The following is a 23,869-nucleotide window of genomic DNA, read 5'->3' as shown; positions in this document are numbered from 1 at the left end:
CCGAAGTCTCCAGAGCAGAGAAATCATCATTCCTCTGGAGTCAGAGAAATCAAAGACCTCAAGTCTCCAGTGCAGCGGAATCAATCGCCAAAGAAATCACCATTTCTCTAGAGTCAGCGAAATCAAGAAGCCAGTGTAGCGAAGTCATCACTAGAGGAGTTAATAATCAGAGCAGAGGGGAGAGAAGCCATTACAGCGGAATCGCAATGTCCATTACAGCGGAATCGCAATGTCCGTTCCTCTGGAGATTGCAGAGAAATCACCCATTCCGCTGGCGATCCATTCATCTGGCGCGATAGCCGTTCCTCTGGCGAGACCAGAGAAATCACAATTCCTCTGGCGAGAGCTGCAAATTGGGCGAGAGTAGGAGTATTTTCCGAAGCGCGCATCCAGCTGGAGAGTTGCCTTATTTCACACGATTCTATTACATTTAGAATTCTACTTTGCATGGCAACTTCCATGGTGATCCGAAGGAAATCTGAAATCTATAAATAGGTCTTCTTTTGACCTATTGAGGGAACCCCCCCGAACCTTAGCATTCATATTTCAGTTTTCTAGCTTTAGAATTTTATTGTTTTCTAGTTTTCAAGGCTTGGATCAAGATTGAAGATTCAAGCCGCTACAACCTTTCTTATTCAGTTTTTATATAATTCGTTTTTACAATTGCGTTCTTTTTAATTATGTTTATGTTTTATTTTACTATGTCTAGCTAGTTTCCTTTAGCTGATTCTAGGGTTTGTAAATAGTTGATGGAATTTATGTAATTTATTTGTTAATACCTTTGTGCCTTCCAGTTTATGATTCATAATTCCTGGTGCTTGATTTCTTGTGAATTATCTGATCAATAGTTTGCATGTTTAGCTATTCGGTTTGAGACCTAGCGGAGATAACTGTTTAGCGGATTCACGAATGTATGATATGATTTTAACCTTGAGACCTAGCGGAGATAAGTGGATCATAGGGAGCTATTCTTAGGAGCTATTGGGAGTTAGTATATTTTCTTGAGACCTAACGGAGATAGAGAATTTACTAATCTACGATCGTTGCTGCTCTAGCGAGAGTAATTGATTAATTAAGTGATCTCTCATCATAACTGAATTAAATTGGTACATAAGATTAATAGATTAATTACGTAGATTTAGTTAATGAATTTACTACCCTAGGATCAGTTGTCTTTTATATTTGATATTTCTTACGTGATTTTTATTATTGTTATTTGTGTTTTAATTTAAGCCAACCAATCTCTACGTTCTGTTGCCTGTCTACTACTTAAGTTTGTTTAGGAGATAGCTAAAGTAGTTTCGTTGTGTCAGTCCCTGTGGATACGATACTCTGCTTGCTGTTTATGTACTACAATTATACTGTTTAGTTGCAGTTTTTGTCGCTAATAAAATAGTGATCAATGACTTAATGTTGAACAATCGTTGTTCATGTCCAAATAAAGGGCTGTGATTGGTTTCCCATTCTCACAAAAAGATTAATTCTCACTTGATCTCATCCCTATATATATATATATATATATATATATATATATATATTATAGAGAGTGCTTTTGAAATAGCCATTTTTAAGAAGAAAACATAATATTTGGCCACTAATGAAAAAACACAAAATCTGGCAATTTATTACGTGTAAAGACTGTTTTACCCTTAATTAGGCGGACCAAATTCGAATCAAATTCGGGTTTGCGCGCGGATTAGGCACATATGACACTATTAGTGCCAACCGAAAAAGGAAAAAAAATCTAAGTATATGACACTAATAGCACTAATATGGCCATAAGTATCATTCGTGCAACATTACATAAGAGAGCATATGGCACTAATATGGCCATAAGTATCATTCGTGTAGTACACTAAATGGAGAATCTAAACTCTAAATGGATAATCTAAACCCTACGGGGAACTGTTCAAAATGATCATATAACTGTATTCATTTAAATAATATCAGCATGCAGGTATATGGCACTAATATGACCATAAGTACCATTCGTATAGCACTAATAAGGCCATAAGTACCATTCGTATGGCACTAATGACACTAATATAGCCATAAGTACCATTCGTATGGCACTAACGACACTAATATGGTCATAAGTACCACTCGTGCAGCACTGAGTATATGGCACTAATGACACTAACAGTTCCATATATGTCTAACTCGCGCACAAACCCGAATTCGACCCGAATTTGATCCGCCCTAATTAAGGGCAAAACCAAGGGCGAAGCTAGGCCCCCGACAATAGGGGGCAAAAAAGTTTGCCCCTACATTTTTTATTTTTAGTGGGGCAAGATTTAAATATTTTTGTAATTTTATATATAATACGTGTTTAGAGGTGTCATCCATGTAGCTCCGTCAGTGGGCATAACAATCATAAAACATAAAAAAAATGGCCAGATTTTATATTTTTTCAATTAATGGTCAAATATTATATTTCATTATTTAAAATAGTCATGTGAGTATATTGTTTCTATATTATATGGATAACATCTTCACACATTTAGTAGATTGGCACTGAAGAAATATGAGTAGAGCATGAGCTAATATAAAGCATCAGATAGTAGAATAAATTATTCTCTTCGCCCCTCAAACAAGTATTTAAATTTTCTTTTTAATCTGTCCCCAAATGAGTATTCATTTTCTTTTTTGATAGGGGTCCTTCACTCAACTCACTCACGATAAAAATGAATAAATTATTCCATTCACTCAATTAATTTTTTAAAACTCAAATCATTCTCAGATTGATACTCATTTGAGGGACAAAGGGAGTACAACGCAGTAAAAATGCTTAAGATGTCTACTGCCAAACAATTGGATTCACCAATAAATAGTCAAAACCTGAGAGATGGTATAAGATATGGTCTAAACCTCATTTTGTATAAACAAAAATATGCATAATTCACAAGTCGGGTGCATGACCGCAGCAACTGATACTAAAGCAAGACTTTGAAGGTCTACCTACCGCGATTTGGACAAGCGTTTGCAAAGTGCGATGGATCTCCACAAACAAAACACCTTCCTGATATCGGCTCGCCAGTAGCAGACACGAATGATACATCATTTTCCCTTCCTCCACTCCGGTTACTCCTACCACGGCCGCCACCTCTCCTGCTGTGATTGAACGCTGATCTGCTATTGCTTCCTTGTGTTACAGTAACTCCACCATTTGTGCTATCTTCCCAACTGCATTGTAGACACATGTTAACAATCAAACCAATGCTTTATTTAATAAGTTTGTTTACCCCACAACAGAATTATTAGTTCTCTCAGCAAACACCATTTTCTGTCACAGTTTACAGCATCTCGACCACCTTAGCCCCACTTACAAAGTTTAAGATCCTAGAAAAGCTAGTTTGAACACTCTGAGGTGCCAGATCATGAAAAAGTTAACCCTACACAGTTAACTATTAAACAAAGTGAAGTAACCAAACTGTCTAGGCCCTCTTTACAATCAACTACAAGTCTTCGATGCTAAAATTACCCCAATATGAGATAATTTCTGCCCAATGATGATATTAAACCAAAAATAAGATTATGCAACCATAAAAATACTGACACAGCAGTAGAATACCATCACCAGAATATATAGGTTCTACGTGTGTGTAACTCCTACCAAAACCCCACCAAATGTTTAGGAGATAACACTTTTTATTGATAATGTATCTACCACATAATAAAAGTACATGGATAAACCATATGTTTCACATACACGAAGAAGTTACACCCCTGAGCTCGACATGAGTAGAACTTTCTCCCTCTATTAGCTGGTGTATTAGCTGTTCGCAGATTGCAAGGTGCACCGCAAGAGGTGCATGGAACTGTAGATTCTCCTGTACCATGACATGGAAAAAGTAGGGGAAAGGAAAGAAAGCTTAAGAATCTCAATTAGCTATAGTGGAAAGGTCATATAAATCACAACATATCTATAAAGTCATATGACAGAATTTTAAGATTAATGTAGGCCTCAGGAATTAAATTTCCAGTCACCAAGGGATATTTAGTGTTGGTACCAGCATGTGGAGAAATTAAAGAATTTGATCAACCAAAAAAGGTGAGAGCAATGTGTATGCTGAAAATTGAGCAATTTAGATAGTAACTGATATCAACATGTAATGAAGCCGAGGATGAGGAACAAATATGATAACATAAGGTGCAGTGGAGGCAGTAAAGCCCATAAGATTAGGAAAAAAACTTAGCAAACATAAAACAAGACAGAATCATCAAACCATCTTCCGCACCAGCTTCCTGCGGTCGTGCATTATGACCTCGTGCATTCTCAGAAGGATATGAACCAGAAGTGTGCATTGTTTGCCGAGATGCCTGATTTCTAAAATCACTTTGTTGGACAGTGCTGGATGTTGATGTATGCCTTCGTCCTCTTCCTGGAATCACAGTAACATGAAATCTCAAGTAGTAATTTGGTACCAATATACTTCAATCTCTGCTTTCAAAGGAAAACCATTAAGTATATAAAAACTCAGCTTTTCAATTTATTTAAATAACTTGATAGCAAGGCATAAAATATCTCGCATAAGGAGCATATGTATTCTTGTATGGTATATACAGATTTAAGAAAAATTCAGACGTCTAATCACACGCATCTTCGACATACCAGGGACGTTGGTGTTGTTGCGAGACCCAGTTCCACATATTTCCACTAGCTGCCTTAAAGTATCATCACAACCACCTATGCAGCCTGACAAATCAATACTCAGTTTAGCTTACTTAAGAGAATTCTACATTCTGAGACATACAAAGAATGAGCATCATTACTTAACTCCAACAGCACTTCAAGTTCTCTTACCCAATATATTTGCAAAAGAAAACAAGAAAAGCACCGACACAGTGGCCCAGAATTTCCTGAAGGCCAAAGCTTACCCAGATAATCAACATTGTAGTTAGGAGGTATCTCCAGTCGACGAAATTTAAACTGAATCATAAGAACTGGTCCTGCACAAAATGTTTGCATGTTAGCTAATATATCATTTGTTTTTTTTTTTTCAAATAAAAGATTATACATATAAAATATCATATGGGAAGAAATCTTAGGTCATATATGTTAAGATCACAGCCAAAAAGAATTGAATATCAGATACCTGGAGAGCAAGTACTGCAAATGTTTGTGGTAACAACAGCTTCTGATACTGATCCTGGTAGCCAAACTACGTTTCTACACTGTAAGGTTAAAATAATACTAGAATTAGCACAGAGATGAATATAAGTTAATGCTAAGCTTCTTTATATATATATATATATATATATATATATATATATATATATTTATCTTTTTATATTTTCCTGCATTTTAGAGAAGCATTAAAGCAATACTTATGGCTCTGATGTTACCATTGTTTCTTCATAATTATGCATATATAAACTCCAAAAGCCACGAATATAGATACAGGAGTAGTAAAAGGATGGTGGAAAAGAAGTAAACTGTAGCCAACAATTGGAAATGCACAAGATTGATCCTTCAATGCCACACTTTTAGATGTCATTGCACAATATGAATAGCATATTGTGGTTTTATATATAATCGTTCTTTTAAGTAACATAGTACTCCATTCTATATAGTCCATGTCCTTTTTAATTTGGTTAAAATGTAGTGCTACTTTTAATCATATATAGTGTAACCAGATTTTACAAACATACTAGTGGGATGCAAATAAGTAATTACACGATATATGGACTGCAAGCCACAATGCTACTCATCTTCAAACAGGTTAGCTAGAGCCATAAGTTAGCTATTCAAGTTAATCAAAAGAATTTTGAATGAGCACTTTTTTAAAAAGTCAAGAAGACTGATATCTTTCGGGAAAGGAAAGTCGTGAAGAGAAACCTACTTGAGGGTAACCTAAACACCCAACCATGAAGTTTCCATCCTGCAAAGGAGAAAATAAATCATCAAATGTAGAATAAAAAGAGTACAAACTTTATCATTGTATTCCATTTTACATAGTATATCCATATTATACAGATTCTATAAGGACCTAAAGATTACTAATACACCTTTCAACAGGTGTGAAGAGAAAGGTGAGTTATTGATATAAAGTTCTTAAGCTAATGTGGATAAAGATACGATGAATACTTTCAAGACACCACATTCATGATGTAATTGGTCCATTAACCTTATCCTTCTTGAAGATTTGAAGGGCACCAGAGAAAAAAAAGAAACAAGTCTATGGCTTGTGCCATATTGCAGTAGAGATCCAGATTATTTGACATGCTAATGACCTAGAACCATGAATTTTATATGGAAGGATATTGGACAGTTTAAAATTCGAAGTGCAATCCCATACCGGGATGCATCCAAGAAAAAGATAAGTTGTTTGAAAGTTAAAAACTGTTAGAAATATAATTTTATATACGATATATTGTGTAGGGCTTTACTTGTATAGACAGGACTCTAAAATATGATTAGTAGATGAATCATATGCAGAAAATTATCCCAAACGGTGCACCAGAGCAAATCCTACAAGCGGCACATGCTCACCGGATTTCTCTTCGGTCAGTTCTGTTCAACTCATCTTGACGTTTCCTATCGATTCGTATCCGTGCTTGGGTCATGATAAGATTGAGTGTTTCTCAAATGCTAATTGGGTGGGGTCAAAAGAAGATTGGAGGTCTACTACAGGATATTGTGTGTTCTTTGGAGGGAATTCGATTTCGTGGAAAGTAAGAAATAAAACATGGTTTCACGCTCAAGTGCAAAGTCAGAGTATAGAGCTATAGCTCAGTCCGGATGTGAGATTATGTGGGTAATTCAATTTCTGAATGAAGAAGACTTGAAAGTCTCAATACCAGCTAAGTTGTGGTGTGAATGTGTGATAATCAGGCTGCACTTCACATTGCATCCAATCCAGTTTTTCATGAGCGAACCAAGCACATTGAGATTGATTGTCACATTGTTCGTGAGAAGATTCAATGAGGAATGATTCCATTGGATATATAAGAACTAAAGAACAGTTAGGAGATAACTTCAAGGCTCTTAATGGAGTTAGAGTTGATTATCTTTGTAGCAAGCTAGGCATGATTAATATCTATGCTACAGCTTGAGGAGGGGGGGAGGGGGGGTTGTAGAAATTTGGTTTTCCTAATATAGATAGGACTCTTATGTATAGATGTGTGATGATTAGTAGATGAATCATACGTATAAAATTATCCCAAACTATGTCTCACATTACGCTTGAACAATAATGAAAACCAATAATAGAAGAAAAAAAAGGACTTCATGCATGCAATTGATAGAATGGATTCGCAAGAAACCATCAGCCTGGGTTACTTGTATTGTAACTCATTAGCCTATAATATGTTAGCATAAAATAATGCTTAGAAGACATAAAAGGTGTGATGTCCTTAGGAACAATCTGATAGAGAGGGATTTTATCGTCGACAAAAGAAGAGAAAGGGTGTGCATAGCACGGCTGGCTGCAACAGATTTATAGTTCTAATTTAGTTAATCCTTATTAAGTTATTTCCTTGTTTTATCATTATTAATTATAGTTATGGGCTTAGTCTTTTATGGGCTTGTTCTGGCCTTGTTAATAAAAGGGTTTCCTTTTCCTTAAGGGAAGGGTATCTAGAATTTGACCTTGATCAGGAACGGCGCTTGAGCTTGGAAGCAAAAGGTTCCTCTTCTGTGGGATTCTTGTTGAACTCAGTTTTGATTACTAATCTACATTCCTGATTAGATTCCAATATAGTTATTTCCATCCTTTTTACTCTAACAAAATCTAGATAACTCCCATGTGACACATAGTAATAGCATTATTCTAAAAAGGAGTATCACCAAATACCGGCTTTTTCCGGAGGACCATATCTGATTCCTGACAAAGACCACATTTCCGAACAACATCCCCAATTGTATGGTGCTCACTGCCATTAGATCTATTTGATCTGCATATACACCTGCGTGTCATTTAATGTACAGTATTCTTCGTTACAAATAAAAGTACCATATTTACCTCTCAAAAAAAATGGCCATGGCTTCAAACAGCTTTCCTTTGTTTAATCTAGCCTGCAAATAAAGCTTAAAAACTAAAAGGGATGGAGATAAAGGATGAATAAAGAGTAGTAGAGCACAACTACACAAGGGTGAAAGAAGGTATATCAAAATACTCATACATTAACTCCACACACATAGATAAACATAGACATACATAGAGTCAAGGAATCGGCTTTGACATGCGACATGCCTAAACAAAAATAATTTAGATCCAATGCTTATATGCTAATGCATCCATAGGTGTGGCAGCATGCTTCTTTACAAGTTATACATGCTTTAATAACCTTCCAACATTTTGGAATGTGTATTTGTTACAATATCCCACGTTGGTTCACATGAAAGTGTGGAATGATATATAAGAGGGGGTCAACCCTTTACCCTTGACCATGGTTTTGGGTTAAGTTAGGGCTCCCTAACTTATATGTCTAACAACTCTTATATATCATTCCACACTTTCATGTGAAACCGATGTTGGATATCGTAACAATCTATCCCCCATTAAGACCGGACAGCTCTCACTCTGGGGAGGAGCCTTCGATCGACCCAGGCAGATCGCCTTCGAGCCCCTGGAGTCGTGCGGCACTCTCCCCAGGTAGCCCTCTCCCGTAAACTTCCGGATCCGGCAGGTCGGACCAAATTGTTAGACATATAAGTTAGGGAGCCCTAACTTAACCCAAAACCATAGTCAAGGGTAAAGGGTTGACCCCCTTTTATATATCATTCCACACTTTCATGTGGAACCGATGTGGGATATCATAACAGTATTCTTACTGCTGTATGAAAACTAGTGCTTATTTTAATGTAAACCCAACTTAGCCATATAACAAGATAACAGAGGATAAGGCATTGACAGTAGAAGTAGATATTGGAGACAGTATCTTCATTGAAGAAAAAAAAGATAAGAAAGATCATAGTAGCACATAATGCCTTACATCCAGAAAGCAGGCTTTCATCCGCTGTAGGCAAGTTTCCAGAACTTCATCTTTTCTTTTTCTACCCTCACTAACTGCTGTCATATCACTCTCCATCTCAGCACGGAGTCGTGGTTTCCACAATTCATGACTGTTCCAATCATTAATTGAAAAATATGTTTGTAAGTAAGCATGTGTTTGTTTTTATCATGATACAGTTTCCTCATCAAAAGGAAACATGTAATTTCATTAGATGAAAAGTAAATGCACAAAAATAATGAATGAACCATCGAAGTTAATGACATTCCAACAACATACAACGCCATTGTATAGCTACTTCTGATGCAGTACTAAAGGATTTGAACTCCTTATGATTTGAAACCCAACATGCAACTCTAAGCATAAGCTCTTCTAAAACATCCTTACTATCCTCAACAAACCTTCTAGTGTTTCAAGCCAGAGGGGCCAACATTAAGCTGGGAGAAAAAAACCATGACATTTCGCCCGTTTGTTGATAAAAAGCTCCAAGTTAGACAAAAATGGTTACATACGTCATGATATGCTATTACTTCTTGTTCCTTTGTAGACAAAAAACATGTTGGGGAAGATTTTCTCTATATTAATCTACTGATCAAAGCACCTATATATACACAAGAGTCCTAATTAAATTAGGAAAGCACATAAGTAACCTATTTATTTCTATCATATATATAATTCTAACACTTCTTATTTGTCAACATTAGAGTTCAATTGTCAGATTAGCAACAGTTCATACAGTCTGGGACCTCTGGGTTTAGTCTAATGCTTATAGAAACTGAAATCTCATTTATTTACCAGACAATCTTGCATCTGCCTAATACTCGTCATGGCTTAAATAGTTAACTCAACTTTACCACCCACCCACCTCTTGAGAGAGAGAGACCAGGAGAAACCCATGGACAGAGGAAATAAAAGAAAGAAAAAATGACATGAAGGTTGGGTAAAAGAGATCCAAAGTAATCTTCTTTAATTTGCAGATAAATATTTTATCAATATGGGATCATGATGCTCCATTTTATAAAATCATTTTGCATGCTGCAGTACTTAATAGGAATTGATTGCACAATGCATGCAAAAGTGTCATGCTCCTCAGACATGATAATAGCACAATTAACTCACCCCATGTCATCATATCCCATGACTAGCGCTTCACCCTGCAATTAGGAAAGCTAACATTAGAAGTATGTGGCATGTGATTAATGTGTAACAGTAGCATTATTCCTGGTTTAAGCTAACAAATTGTGTGAGACAAGTAAATGGATAACTGTATTAACACATTTACAGCTTCAATAAGAATGTAAATCAATCATTTTAATTTTTAAGTTAAACCAGATGCAGATGATGGGCAGTGGAACCTCTGAAGTTCTGATACTTACACATACTTTGGATAAGAGACCAAAATATAACCAGAGCAGAAACTCTTCAAGCAAACTATATATATCCAGTAGTCTGGCTTTATCTTACAAAGTAACATTTTAAGATGCTTGATCAAACAAAGATTCATATTTCAACCACACTACCTTTATTGGAGCATCAAAAGTAAAATAGACTGCTGGTAGTGGTAAGTGACCATCTAAACTGAAATTTGGGAAGCAGAGTTTTTAAACGGATTTCTAAACAACAGAAAATCAGTTTTGGCATTCACGACGGAAACAATCTAAATAAGTGAGTGACATATGTGAAAAAACATTGTTCTGAAATGAGACTAAAAGACATCAGATGCACTTAAATCTTTGTAGTTATTAACCGCACATGTGAGAAATACTACATAACTGGAAAAATCTATTGCAATCATTAATATACTTAATAAAATCCCTTCTTCCCCCCAACCTATCCTGTAACAAGGAACAAACTTGCTCCAGTTGAATCATTTTAGCCCACTAGTTGACAGGCCACCACATTTGGAAAGTAATGAATTCTTCAGCTCAACTTCTCCATGGGGGACCTAGACGGAACTGGTGATGGGTACTATGATTGCCTGAATCATAAGAATTTCCATATCTTTAGTTCTCCATCTAAATCATCTGGATGATCACTTAACTCACAAAATTCTGACCCGATAGACAAACTTCATTCCGTTCCTAAGTTTTACCCTTATTGTGTTTCTTTTGGTCTGCGCATGCATGTGAATTAGCTTATACAAAATGAAGTCCTATGTCATTTAGCAATATTGCTACAGCACATAGTTCCATAAGCAACCTTATCAACCTTATTCCTAAAGTACGCATTTCACAAATTATACATAGCGCTTGACTAACGCATTGAACAAAATAACCTTTTCCTTGAGATATAGGAAAAAGTGATGCAATTTCAAGATATAAAACAATCTCTGATAGTAGGACTGTAGGAGATTACAAGTTTTGTAGGTGAGAAATGCATGCTAGAGTCTTTAGTGGCATAAAATCGATCAATAAGCTTTTTTATGTGATCATGCATAGTCGCATCAGTTCCAATCTGTGCCTGTAAAAATTAATGAACTATATGTTAATACTAATAGAATTTACAATAGATTTCCACGAGTCTTCCAGAAATTACAACAAAAGGAGAAAGGAAATATCTTCCACCTCAACTTACACATTCCTTACCTTGTCCATACAACTTAGTAAATCAGCCTCACTTAGAAGAGGAGGAGGTCTGGTAACTCCAGAATCAAGAGTCAATGCAGTTGGTATAAACTGCAATAAGTTATCCAGTATTACATACAACTCATCGATTACTAAAAATGCATCAGCCACTTTGCAGGGGGGATTCCCCATTAGGATTAGAAGTGCCATCCCACCCCACCCTGCCCCGCTCCATACAGAATGCATCAAATCTGACATTATTGAACATAAAGTTAAAGACGAAGGATGGAATTGACCAAGATAGTTGAAGAACAGATTTGACCACTTCACATATTACTACTCTACCAAATGAGTCAAAAGTTAGGATTAATGTTTAAGTAGTGCCTAAGTAGCAAATAAATTTGATAGGCCAAAAAAACCTGTTGCCCATACTGGTATGTCGGGATCACAGAGCCTCCCCATGATTCAAATCGATATACATCCAAGTAATTTTTCTGGAAATATACATCACCAAAAGATACATTTAGCAACCACCAGTTGAAAAGAAGAAGAAAACAATTAATTATGCATGATAGCACCAAATGAGGGGGGAAAGTAGCAAGCATAATGGTGGAATGTGTACTGGATCCATCTTGCAATGTTAGTCTTTGTTAGATCTGGGAAGTGCATTACCCTAAAACCTAAATGCATTATATAGTAGTTCATAATGCATTATTTCGAATTATGCAATTTCAGTGTTTGTTAGTATTTTTTTTTTTTTTGGTGCATTATTTGGAAGTGCATCATCCTAAAACAGTAAATGAATTATATAATAAGTCATTGGGCAGTGCATTACCCTAAAACCTAAATGCATTATATAGTGGTTCATAGTGCATTATTTCGAATTATGCAATTTCAGTGTTTGTTAGTATTTTTTTTTTTTTGGTGCATTATTTGGAAGTGCATCATCCTAAAACCGTAAATGAATTATATAATAAATCATTGGGCATTTATGAAATTAGATAATATCAATGTTTGTTAGTATTTTTTAGTGCATTATCAGACACTCCCTCCATCTTAGCTTTTAGTATCCAATTGAGAGTGGAACGGGTTTTAATAAAATGGTTGGATGAATTGTGAGTGGAGTAAGGGTCCCACCTTTAATATGAGTGTTTAAATAATTAAAGTGGAATAAGGGTCCCACCTACGTTTACTAAAAAAAATAGAGATGGATACAAAAATGTGGGACATCCAAAAAAGGAAATATGGATACTAAAAGTTGGGACGGAGGGAGTACTTTTAAGGGGTAATTGCTAAATACACAAACTTTCATCCGGTCCTAGTTTTGCACATGAACTAAATATTATGTCTCATAATACAAACTTTTAATTGTTCTGATATTTCACACAATTGTCGATTTCCACCAAATTAATGCTGAGATGGGTGTGTGAAATGTCTATATAGCTTTAATAGTCATGTACTTAACAGCGTAGTTGGACGTCTACGCCACTTCAGCTAGTGATGACGGCATTAATTTGCCACTCCAACTAGCCTCAACAACATTAATTTGGGGGCAATTGACAACGGCGCGAAAAAGCAGAACATTTGAAAGTTGGTGTATTTAGGCGCAATTATCCCTACTTTTAAATGCACATTGAAATTTAAAATGCATTGGTAAAATTAAAAATGCAATCATATACATATTTTGGGAGTATTTTCTCAAATATGTCAATCATTTGTGTGTTTGGAGTTTTGTATAACGAGAAGTGCACTAGAATACTACAATGAATGCATTAAAACATACTCCCTCCGTCCGCGAAAATAAGACCTAAGAGAGGGTGGCAGGAGTTTTAAGAAAACTTGTGATGTTTATTTAGTGAGTGGAGAAAGGGGAAATCAAATTAAGAAAAGTGGAAGAAGTTAATTAAGTAAGTTAGTGAGTGGAGAAGGGGACCATAAATTAGTCAAATCATTACTGAAAATAGGTTAGGACATATTTTCGAGGACAGGCGAAAAAAAAAAATCTTATTTTTCATGGATGGAGGGAGTGCAATCAATGCATTACAAATGCATTTCTATAATATAACTTATATTTATATTCGTCACGCACAACATTTCTTCAATTATATAAGAGTCAAATGCATTACATTACAAATTGACACAGTGCGCTATGAATTTTGGAAATGCTGAATAATTGTGGGATACGATTTATTTTGATTTCGAGAAGACCTTTTTGGATTTGATTTTGGAGTTGACTTTTTTAATTTGATAATTTTAATTTTAGAAGGTTTGGTTTTTTATTTGGGTGGTTTCCTCCCAAATCCCATTATTCTCACTTAAGGACCTGTGGTAGAATATTTTGTATATAGGTTTCCTATATAATTGTAACCCTTGTTCTCACTAAATATGTGGGAGCCTCTTGTATTTTTTGATAGCAACATAATACTATTCTTCTTCTCTACATGTCTCAATATTTTACTACTCTACAGAACCATTAAGGGAAGAAAAAAAATGATCATTAGTAGTCACTGACTCCTCAAGACTTTTATGTCATCTAAACCTAAAAGGATAACCTCAGCATCTTATACTATCAATGGTATGAGATGGACTTAATGAAATAATTTCAAAACATCTACTTAAGGGAATAAAAATATACTCATTAGTAGTACTAGTAATTGACTATATTGTGAAGTGTGAACTGATAATTATCTTAATAGCATCAAGGTTAATGAAAAAAATGCAGATGATGCAAAAATACAATCAATGGTTAATGATACCACTGAAAATCACATTTCTCAGGAACATAAAAATTAGGAACCTCACCGCAATTATCACTCTTCCAGATGCAGAAAATTGTTCGCCCGCAATGTCAATTTCAACGGTAGTTTCAGCGCCAATGGCTGGTTGAGAAACACAAGCCAGGAAATGTCGGACAACCAATTCATATACCTTCTGTTGCACATTAATATTTTTACTGAAAATTCAGAAATGTCTGTAATCTCAATTCTCAATCATCAAAGACAATGATAAAAGAATTTGTCAAAAACTGATACAAACATGGTGATCCGGACTCCATCCAGACTCTCCGGCTGAAAATTTTGTTGGGTGAATGGGAGGGTGGGCTTTGTCATCGTGTCCACCACTACTAGGGTTTCTCCAAAGACGTGCTTCAGGATCCAGTAACCGCTGAGCATAAGAGCCCCATACCGGGTGTCCTTGCTGCTCTTGCACCATACTCTGCACCAGACAAGAAGTTAGAGAAACCCAGAGAACAAACAAATAAACAAAACAAAATAGAATAAAAAAGAAAAGAAACATGCTTAAGTTTTAACTGGGCATGGTCATTAAGAGACAATTTCTGCAAACTATTAGTTTTTGCCATAGTAAATTATTGGTATAGCATGCCTTGAGCATATTTTATGTATATTACAGGAAAATGATAAAGTTGCATTTCCACACTATAATATAAAGTGGGTCATTCTGTTCAATTTGCTAGTATTTTAACCATGTAAGGCAACAATTATAGAAGTCGTCCAGAGAATTCTGGGCATGACTTTGTTTATTTGTGTTAATGTAGTTGAATTGCTCACTGAATAAATTACTCAAAGAAAAAGGTAAAATCCATTTACGCACTAGCAAATCTGTTGTTGCTGAAAAGCTGTCAGTCTCCGTACGAGGATAACTGATGAAACCAGCTTGATATAGATCTTCGGCCACCTATTCATAAAAATAGATGTGCAAAAATGAGCTTGTGTTTATTCACCTGGAAAACTATAAAAGATTATAATATAATTAAAGAATTTAAGAGACAATTATGAACTAAAGCCTGTTACATAACCTTAACAAATAATTCTCAAGAACCGATAAAATAATTTCATTATTTACAACAAATTTACCACATAGATCCTGGTGCTACCTCCACAAGTTACAAATTAAAAACATAACATATTTAAGGACATGGAACATGTTGGAATAAATTTTTGCATTATGCCCCTGAAAATGTGAATGTATCTTACTATATCAAAGAAACTTTTTGATGACCTAAGAGAGGCCCAAAAATAGTCTTCGGTGAGAGCATGACCTGAAATTAGATATTCAGGAGATAGCCTATAAGCCAAGGAGCAAACTGAAATCCAATTCAGTTGAACTTTTGATTGTCCACCAATTGACCAAAGCCAGGGTCCATCAAAGTTGTGCTAGAATTATATTTACCAATTTGTTAAATTAATATTTGTGAAAGCTTCCCAAGATTTACACATGGAAAAGGCCTCTTTGTCAGTAGAATTTCAAACTAACGGATAATAGATAAAAAACCATTTACTAGATGCAATTCGAGCCTTACACGCTAGTGGAATCAACAAAAATGGTTACATGAGATGAGAGTAACGCAGCACATTTCTGTCAATCAGGAACTCACTTTCATGGTCTTTTCTGAACTCATTCTGAAGTAACGTGAAGCACGCTTTTCCAGTTCTATTGTGCTCAAAGGATAAGGAGGATACTTAGGCTTCTCCTGGTGTCTAACATTTGTTACCTGAGGTAAAAAAATCACAAGTAAACAAACCCATATATTTGTAGGAAGTAGTATTTCTTCAAAGAGACTCACAGTTGCAGTGGGTTCTTGGACACACATTTCATATATTATTGTTGCACAAGTGTAATCAAACAAATGACCTCGCCTGCCAAGTGAAAGAACCATAAGGCATTGTATTAAATAATTTGATTTCAATATGATTGCAAGTTGGATGAAAATTACATCCAATTAAATGTAGCAGTGCCTTCTTCTGAATTATGAGTACAGTTAATAGTCCAGAACTCTTCAGCTTGATGAGATTGGATTTCCCAGAATCTTTCCACAACAAAACCAAGGGTAGGGAACTGCAGAAAACATAGAAGCACAAAGTGTAAGCATGGTAAACAGCAAAACTTCCTGCAGGTAAAAGGAGATGAAAGATGTAGACATAAATTATAGTAATAATCAACTGATAAAAAGGAACTTCTCATTTATCTTCTCTTGCTAGACATAGGAACAAGTGTTGTGAGTCACCTGGCAAGGACCATAACTTAAAACAACATTGGTCTCATCTGTAGTGGAATCGAGGATGAATGCATCTTTCAATAGCATAGTCTGAAACCGGGTGAAAGAAGCTCCAATTCGCAGATCAATTTCCTACACGACATCATCAATTTCATGAATTGCTTTTGAGTTTCTGACATAGTAATTATCACTTTGAAGTTTTCCAGCAGGCTCCATTCACAGGTAATAAATTAGAGTAAGATGATAAGAATTCCAGGATAATTGAGCAGTATAGACTTAAAGAAGTTCAAGTAGAAGGTTGAAGAAAGCTTTCATTAATATTAGTTAATAATCAGACTCAAACATATGAACTATCAATGACTCACTTGTCGAAGATCAACAGCTTCTGCCTGCAATTGATTAGGCGGAGAAAGCCTTGTAATTGCATCATAGATGTCCCTGACCATCTCAAAAGAAAAAAAAAAATCAATTTGAGATAGCATGTATATATGAAAAAGGAAACAGAATAAACAACTGTAGAATATATAAAGCGATCAGAACCTATCAGTCAGGGCAGAAAAACGAGCTCTCCAGATATTCAGATTTCGATTTGCTCTCATGCAAATATCAACCACCTCAAATGCTATATTTTCTCCTTCTCTGTCACAATCAAGCCACAAGATAAGCCACTGACACTTTCTAGCTTCTTCCTCAAGTGTTTTCTGGATGTCCAGTTTATCCTAGATCGACCAAGAGACAGTCAGCATATCTTTTTGTTCAATCATCATCAGGTGAAAGTAATAAACTCATTGCACCAATTTTAGCCATATTCTCCTTCGCCAAAATGATAATTATAATGGGTGTCAAAAGAACATGAACGTCATACACATTATTCTACGTAAACGAGTCTACAGTTTCATTTCTTATTCCTCCAAAATCAACTTTTGAAAATTTTGTGAGAAAAATCATTTGGGAGAAGCCCTTGAAAAATTATCAATGGTACAGACAAAGAGTAAAGCATGCATTCAACTTAGACAATTACATTTAAAATCTTGATCCCCAACATTATTTATGAAGAAAGGAATTTAGGAATTAATACATAATTATGCTATTGAGAATTTGAGATATCATAGCCCATACTCAGCATAAATTATGCATCTCTTCTAGACTATTGGATAATGATATCAACATTTATAAATCTATATATCATAAAATATCAGAGGTCATGAATCATTAATCAATGGAATTATACACCAAATCCACTGCTGAACTCAATGTCTAATTTCTTTTATTCCCAATTAAAAAAAATTGATTTAATACATTTCTACTTCAACACACCTATTCCATTCAATCTCCGTTCAAAACCCTTCATATTCTTGGAACCAATAATATCCTACCCCTTATTTTATATGTTCATTTTCTACTTGTCTCACTTCAAACAAAATTGTGTAAGCTGCAAATCACTACACAGAAGGTAAGATGTTTAGCAAATTACCTGAGGTACATATTTCCTAACTGGGGCATGGTAGAGATCGGCGGGGTCACAGGAGTGCCACTTGCGATACCTATCGTCAAAATCGAGCTCCATGAGGTGGCCTGTGACGGAGGTGAAGGACATTTGAATTTGCTGGTTCCTAACCACGCAGTTGAATTCGAATATCCTATTGTATCTGGACCGGCCGTCTCTTACTCTTAGTCCGCCGCTCGAAGGATTCTTCGAGAGTATACCTGCCACCTGCTTAGCCACCGAAGGCTTCTCCGCCACGTTCAGCGCCCTTATTGACCGCCCGCCTCCGCCGCCTGCCATCGGAAAATGCTCAATTGTTCTAATTGCCGGTTTCTGAGAGTTTTGTTTTTTACACTCAAATGGGTACCGATACTGGGTTTTCCCGCTTTTATTTTTTCGATGGAATTGTGATATGACCGGAATACCCTTAGCCCCTGTCTAAGGCCATCTCCAACCATTTACACCAAACCTAAACCCATTTTACAGTATATGTCACATTCAACAATAATTCTTCTCCAATCATTTAGACTACCCACAGTCGTGACACTCATCCAACCCAATCATTAAAGTTGGCCACATTTCTTTTTTGAGTTGTCTCACTATTGTTGGCTCTTTCTAAAAATGGCAAAATTTACTTTAATTAACTTTAATTAATTAATTTAATTAAGGTTTCTAACTAAACCTAAACATTCATAAATAAACACACACACTCAGCCCCCCTCCCCCTACCACCACCGCCCCTCCCCAGTACGGCCGCATCGCCGTCGTCTGGCTCGCCGGCGTCGAGCTCCTCCGCGGCAGCACCTCCGCCGACGTCGAGCTCCTCCGCGGCGGCACCATCCCTCTCCCTCATTATTTCTCGCTCTTCTTCTCTCTCTCATTGCGCACACACAGACGCACAGAGCACCACCTCCGTCGCCCCCTTTTTCCTCTCTAAAGGCTCCACCGCCCACCTCGTTGGCAGCGCGAGCTTGCTCTGGTTTGGGGATAGGGCTTTTCCGCCGATTTGGGGCTAGGGCTTTGCCTCCGCCGCCGATTTGGAGGCCTAGGGCTTTTGATGGGTGCCGCGGCTAAAAATCGAAGCCTGGGTCCGCGCCACCTACCTCTGCTTCTCTCTCCCTTCCTCGGCGATGACAACTCTCCTTTCCTTCGAAAATCGAAGGGCTTTTGGAGGCCTAGGGCTTTTGATGGGCTTCTCTCTCTGAAAATCGAAGGCTAAGTTGTTCTGCGATTTGCGATCGGAAGAAATTGGGTGATTCTTTACGATGGGTGTTTGGTGGCGATAGACATAGAGGCCAAGGTGGCTGATGGCGGCGACTTCGCCGGAGGAGGGAGGCGGTGGATGAGAGGTGGTGGTTTGCGATTTTTGTGGTTTGCTGTTTTTGTGGTCTGCAATTTTTGTGGTTTGGTTTGCGGTTTGGGGACGGTGGTGATTTGGGGACGCCAGCGACGGTGGTCGCCTATGGAGAATGGGTCACCGGAGATGAAGGAGAATCCGCCGGCAGATGGTGGTGTAAGAAGAAATCTTAATTAAGTCAATAATTTTGGTGGGTCACACTCAATTAAAACATAACACTCAATTTCTTAATCTCCGTGCCGAAAAGAATGTGGCCAACTTTAATGGGACGGAGGGAGTAATTGATATTTAACTCAATCACAAAGGAAGATTACAAGAATTAAACACACAATTGAAATTAAATATATCAAAGTACAATACGTGAAATTTAAAATACAATTAGAAAATGTAAATTACATATTTAATTGCAGTGCCAAATTTTTTCCATATGTGCTCAATCAAATCATCTTGAAGAGTCATATGAGCTTCTCTATTGCGAAGTTGATCTCTATTAGTCATATAAGCAGACAAGCTCGCAATACGTTCAGTAGAATAGCGGAAATATTCGTCGTCTTCTGTTTATACTCTTGTAGGTGTATCCATAAAAAATTCTGTTGGATCATAATAATTTTGGTAGGTATCTCGTTCATCCTCGACTATCATATTATGCATGATGATATAAGTCATCATAATTTTTCCCATCAAAACTTTGTCCCAAACAAGACATGGGCGTCGTAGAAATGCAAATCGAGCTTGTAGAACTCCAAATGCTCGCTCAACATCTTTTCGAACAGACTCTTGGTGTTGAGCGAACAACTTGTGCTTGTGTATCTGTGGGGAAGTAATTGACTTGACAAATAAAGCCCATGAAGGGTATATACCATCAGTTAAATAATATGCCCTATCATAATGAAGACCGTTCACTACGTAATTAATCTTTGGTGCTCGACCTTCTAAGACATCATTAAAAATAGGAGATCGATGGAGTACATTAATATCATTGCACGAACTTGGTGTTCTAAAGAACGCATGCCATATCCACAAGTCGTATGAAGCAACAGCTTCCAAAATGATCGTTGGTTTTCCACTTCTCCCAATATATTGGCCGGCCCATGCATTAGGACAATTTTTCCACTCCCAATGCATGCAATCAATACTGTCAATCATGCCTGGAAAACCAAGTTGTTCTCTAACATAGAGCAGCCTTGCCAAATCTTCTTCATTAGGCCTTCTTAGATACGTACCACCGAAGCAAGAAATAACACCTTCCACAAAATGGACTAAAGCATCTCTTGTCGAAGATGAACTCATTCGTAGATACTCATCGACAACATCGGAAGATGTCCCATACGTCAACACCCTCATGGCTCCAGTACATTTCTGCAATGATGCAAGACCTACTCTGCCGGTGGCATCTCGTCTCTATTGAAAAAACTCATCAGTAGCAATAACAGCTTCCACTATTCGAATGAATAGCGATTTCTACATGCGAAATCTTCGCCGGAAGAGCTCTGGAGTATATGTTGGGTTGTCGCTGAAGTAGTCATTGATCAAACGCTCTGCACCAAACTCGCGTTCTCTATCACAATATCTCTTGTTGGCTGTTGGAATTTGATGTCCTACAATCAGATTATGATTGTTTAGGATCATATTCTGGATGATGTTATCAAATTGACGATTTTGTTGATAAACTCGTTCTTCCTATTCATCAAGTTCGTTGGAATGGGAAACATCAGAACTTGAGTCTGAATCAACTGAAAAGTTTTCATTGACATACATATTTGTATGAGAAATGGGCAAATAATAGGATATAGGTGTACTTGAGCAAAGAGTGAGATTTTTGTGTTTTATTGAGATGTGTTTCAACTGGCATTTATAGAATACATACTGAAATATGGGATAAGATAGCTAGATTTGAATTGATATGGTTGCATGTGATGTAGTCTGTCAAAAATGACATATGCATGTGAATTGGAAATAATGTAGTGTCAGTATGCATGTGAATTGGAAATAATGTAGTGTCAGTATGCATGTGACTTGGAAATAATGTTGTGTCAGTATGCATGTGAATTGGAAATAATGTAGTGTCAGTATGCATGTGACTTGGAAATAATGTTGTGTCAGTATGCATGTGAATTGGACAAATGCATGTGAATTGGACAAATGCTTTGTCAGAATTGACTAAATGCTTTGGGAAGCTAAACGGATCCAATGCTATTCAACTTTAGATGAAATACACTTCTTCATTAATTAAACATAAAACAAGTACATAACACAATTCCACTTGACTAAAACCACACAAATAGAAAGCACACAAATAAAAAGTACATAAACTAAAATTACATAGAAAGCACATGATTAAAATACATTCACTCTCCAAACACAATTTTAATTAGTTGACGTTTCATCTCTTCGTCTTTTAGAGATAAGTGCTTTTTCGACAACAATTGAGGCAGCATTTTTTCTTTCATCTTCATTGCGTTTCTTTGCAACTTCTCGCGCTCTAGATCGATTCGAGTTTTTATCAACTCAACTTCGGCATTTCTAGTGAGTCTCATTGCACGAATTTCTGCAGCAACAGCAGATTCATGAGTAGATTCAGATTGTGAGACCTTACCTTTTTCTTTCATTTTTGCCTTATCTCTTCCAATGGGACGAGTCGCAGTTGACTATTCAGATGTTGGAGTTTCTGGATTAGAAGGGATAGAAAATCCCCCATCTTCCGAAGTCTTTATTCTTATCGAACTGCCACCACTTTGTTGGTCATCAACATCTTCACTTTGACGGCGAAAAACAAGGGTGGTATCATGAACATTCCACTTGGGATGTTTACTCATAACTTCATTAAATACAACCAAGTCTAGAAACTTGCTTCCACCTGCTTCGTAAATAGAATGAGCTTCTTTCTCAACATCGTTGTCGCTCATCCCACTCCTTCTTCGAGCGTTTGCTTCCCTGCAAGCAGCAACCCATTTGTTTACATTTTCGTTAAGACATTTTCATCGATTCAATGTTCCATTCGTTGAGCTCATTCAGATTTTCTGCTTGAGTGTTGTGATACAATTTATGAACACGTGACCAAAGCGATTTCCCCTTTTGATTTTTTCCTCGAACGCTATCTTCACTAGCATAGATCCAAGATGACATAAGGGCTACATCTTCTTTCACACACCAAGCTACATTTTTTGCCCCTTTCTGATTTTTATTTGGGCGTCGAACACCCATAAATAAATTACGGGAGACATTTTCAGATGTGGAAATTCTTTGAGATGTAGGACTCTGACATAGATTTGGAGAAAATTGAGATTGATAAAATTGAGAATTTGGTGGATTTTTGAAATTTTGGAAAAAATGAGGAGTCGGATAAGATGAAAAATTTGCAGAATCTTGAGGGTTGGGATAATTTTGGGAATTTTGATCATTTTGATCATTTTGAGAATTTGGATAAAAATAATTGGGATTATTTGGATCCATAATTTAAAATAGAAACAAATTTGTGAGGAAAAAATTAAACGAAATGTGAAATGAAGAAAGAGAGAGATTTGATTTGTGTGTGAAAATATGCTGAATTTGGGTTCTATTTATAGAGCTAAAAATAATAAAAATTTTAATATAATTTTTATACAGAAAAATCATTATTAAATTTTACCTATCATAATATTTAATACACCAATTAGACTTTGACATGTGGCAACATTTGATAAAAAGAGAGAAGAGTGACCTTGGGGCGGCTGACATTCCAGGTTGGGCAATTTACATGACTTTCCATTTATTTTTTATTGCCAATTGATTTGTCCTATTAAGGTGACCCTCAGCGAGGGTCACCGTTGGGAATGGTCTTACACCAAACTCAAACTTAAAAGAATATTCTTTAAATATTCTCTTTACACTTACTTTTTATACTTCTTCAATCATACCTATGTATTTCTTTTAAATTATACATTTGCCCCAATTTTTAATTAATAATTTCATATTAAAATAAATATTATACGGAAATAAATTTTATTATTATTATTATTAAATAAGCAAAAAAATTGAACTTTAAAATAAAATTCATTAAATATTACATAACTTGAAAAATAAAATACAACAAATAAACAATGGATTAGAATTATTCGATTAATTTCGTATTTCTCGTGTAGTTTATTTATTTGCGTCTGCTTGATTTTTGAATTATGTTGTGTAATTTTAATTATGTTGTTTTTATGCCATGTGGTATTTATATTGTTAATATTATTTTAAATATTCTTGTATTATGCATTTTAATATGTCATGTAATTAAAAATTAATCTATTTTATTGTTGCAAATTAAAACTCTATTTTCAACCAAATTATTATTATTATTTTTATAACTTTCATTCTAATCATTTAAAGCTACGAAATTAACAAAACAAAATAAATTAACTTTCATTACTCAAAACAAAAAGCTACGAAATTAACAAAACAAAAGAATTATTGAGAGCCCATTGTAGGAGCCCAATAAATTCAGATACACAGCCCTAAATTATAAT

The 23,869-nt window shown here is 36.0% G+C and overlaps 2 protein-coding genes across 3 annotated transcripts; both read right to left on the bottom strand.

Moving 5' to 3' along the window:
* Positions 1-2,785: 2,785 nt before the first annotated feature.
* Positions 2,786-18,385, bottom strand: LOC130989160 (DNA topoisomerase 3-alpha). 2 transcript variants are annotated; one of them, XM_057913099.1, is made up of 24 exons: positions 18,011-18,385; positions 17,077-17,255; positions 16,902-16,974; positions 16,546-16,668; positions 16,255-16,376; positions 16,105-16,177; positions 15,916-16,032; positions 15,132-15,215; positions 14,556-14,735; positions 14,322-14,450; positions 11,939-12,013; positions 11,541-11,630; positions 11,311-11,415; positions 10,075-10,109; positions 8,938-9,067; positions 7,965-8,017; positions 7,797-7,896; positions 5,844-5,882; positions 5,097-5,175; positions 4,879-4,950; positions 4,613-4,696; positions 4,227-4,382; positions 3,710-3,830; positions 2,786-3,183 (listed from the first exon to the last, which is right to left on the bottom strand). In XM_057913099.1, the coding sequence occupies exons 1-24, from the start codon at positions 18,320-18,322 to the stop codon at positions 2,955-2,957; spliced, it is 2,760 nt and encodes a 919-aa protein (XP_057769082.1). In that variant the 5' UTR covers positions 18,323-18,385; the 3' UTR covers positions 2,786-2,954. The 2 variants fall into 2 exon arrangements, with proteins under 2 accessions (XP_057769082.1, XP_057769083.1); XM_057913100.1 differs by having other exon boundaries at positions 4,239-4,382.
* Positions 18,386-20,059: 1,674 nt separating this feature from the next.
* LOC130990792 (uncharacterized) lies at positions 20,060-21,988 on the bottom strand. The gene is made up of 3 exons (XM_057915026.1): positions 21,743-21,988; positions 20,386-20,780; positions 20,060-20,189 (listed from the first exon to the last, which is right to left on the bottom strand). The coding sequence occupies exons 1-3, from the start codon at positions 21,986-21,988 to the stop codon at positions 20,060-20,062; spliced, it is 771 nt and encodes a 256-aa protein (XP_057771009.1).
* Positions 21,989-23,869: the final 1,881 nt, after the last annotated feature.

The sequence above is a fragment of the Salvia miltiorrhiza genome, chromosome 6 (genome assembly GCF_028751815.1).
Source record: "Salvia miltiorrhiza cultivar Shanhuang (shh) chromosome 6, IMPLAD_Smil_shh, whole genome shotgun sequence".
Classification (NCBI taxonomy): domain Eukaryota; kingdom Viridiplantae; phylum Streptophyta; class Magnoliopsida; order Lamiales; family Lamiaceae; genus Salvia; species Salvia miltiorrhiza.
Note: the sequence above shows the minus strand (reverse complement) of the source record. Positions and strands in the feature narration are given on the sequence as shown.

Bases quoted from the DNA above. Each gene is read 5' to 3' on its own strand.
- LOC130990792 (XM_057915026.1), bottom strand. From the start codon at position 21,988: ATGAAAGAAAAAGGTAAGGTCTCACAATCTGAATCTACTCATGAATCT. The intron at 20,781-21,742 runs GTGTTTGGAGAG...TTTTTTCAATAG, and splicing joins AACGTCAACTAATTAAAATT to AGACGAGATGCCACCGGCAG. The intron at 20,190-20,385 runs GTTCTTTAGAAC...ACTTCCCCACAG, and splicing joins GACTTGTGGATATGGCATGC to ATACACAAGCACAAGTTGTT.
- LOC130989160 (XM_057913099.1), bottom strand. From the start codon at position 18,322: ATGGCAGGCGGCGGAGGCGGGCGGTCAATAAGGGCGCTGAACGTGGCG. The intron at 15,216-15,915 runs GTGAGTTCCTGA...TTTTATGAATAG, and splicing joins GTTCAGAAAAGACCATGAAA to GTGGCCGAAGATCTATATCA. The intron at 12,014-14,321 runs GTGAGGTTCCTA...GTATATTTCCAG, and splicing joins CTGGAAGAGTGATAATTGCG to AAAAATTACTTGGATGTATA.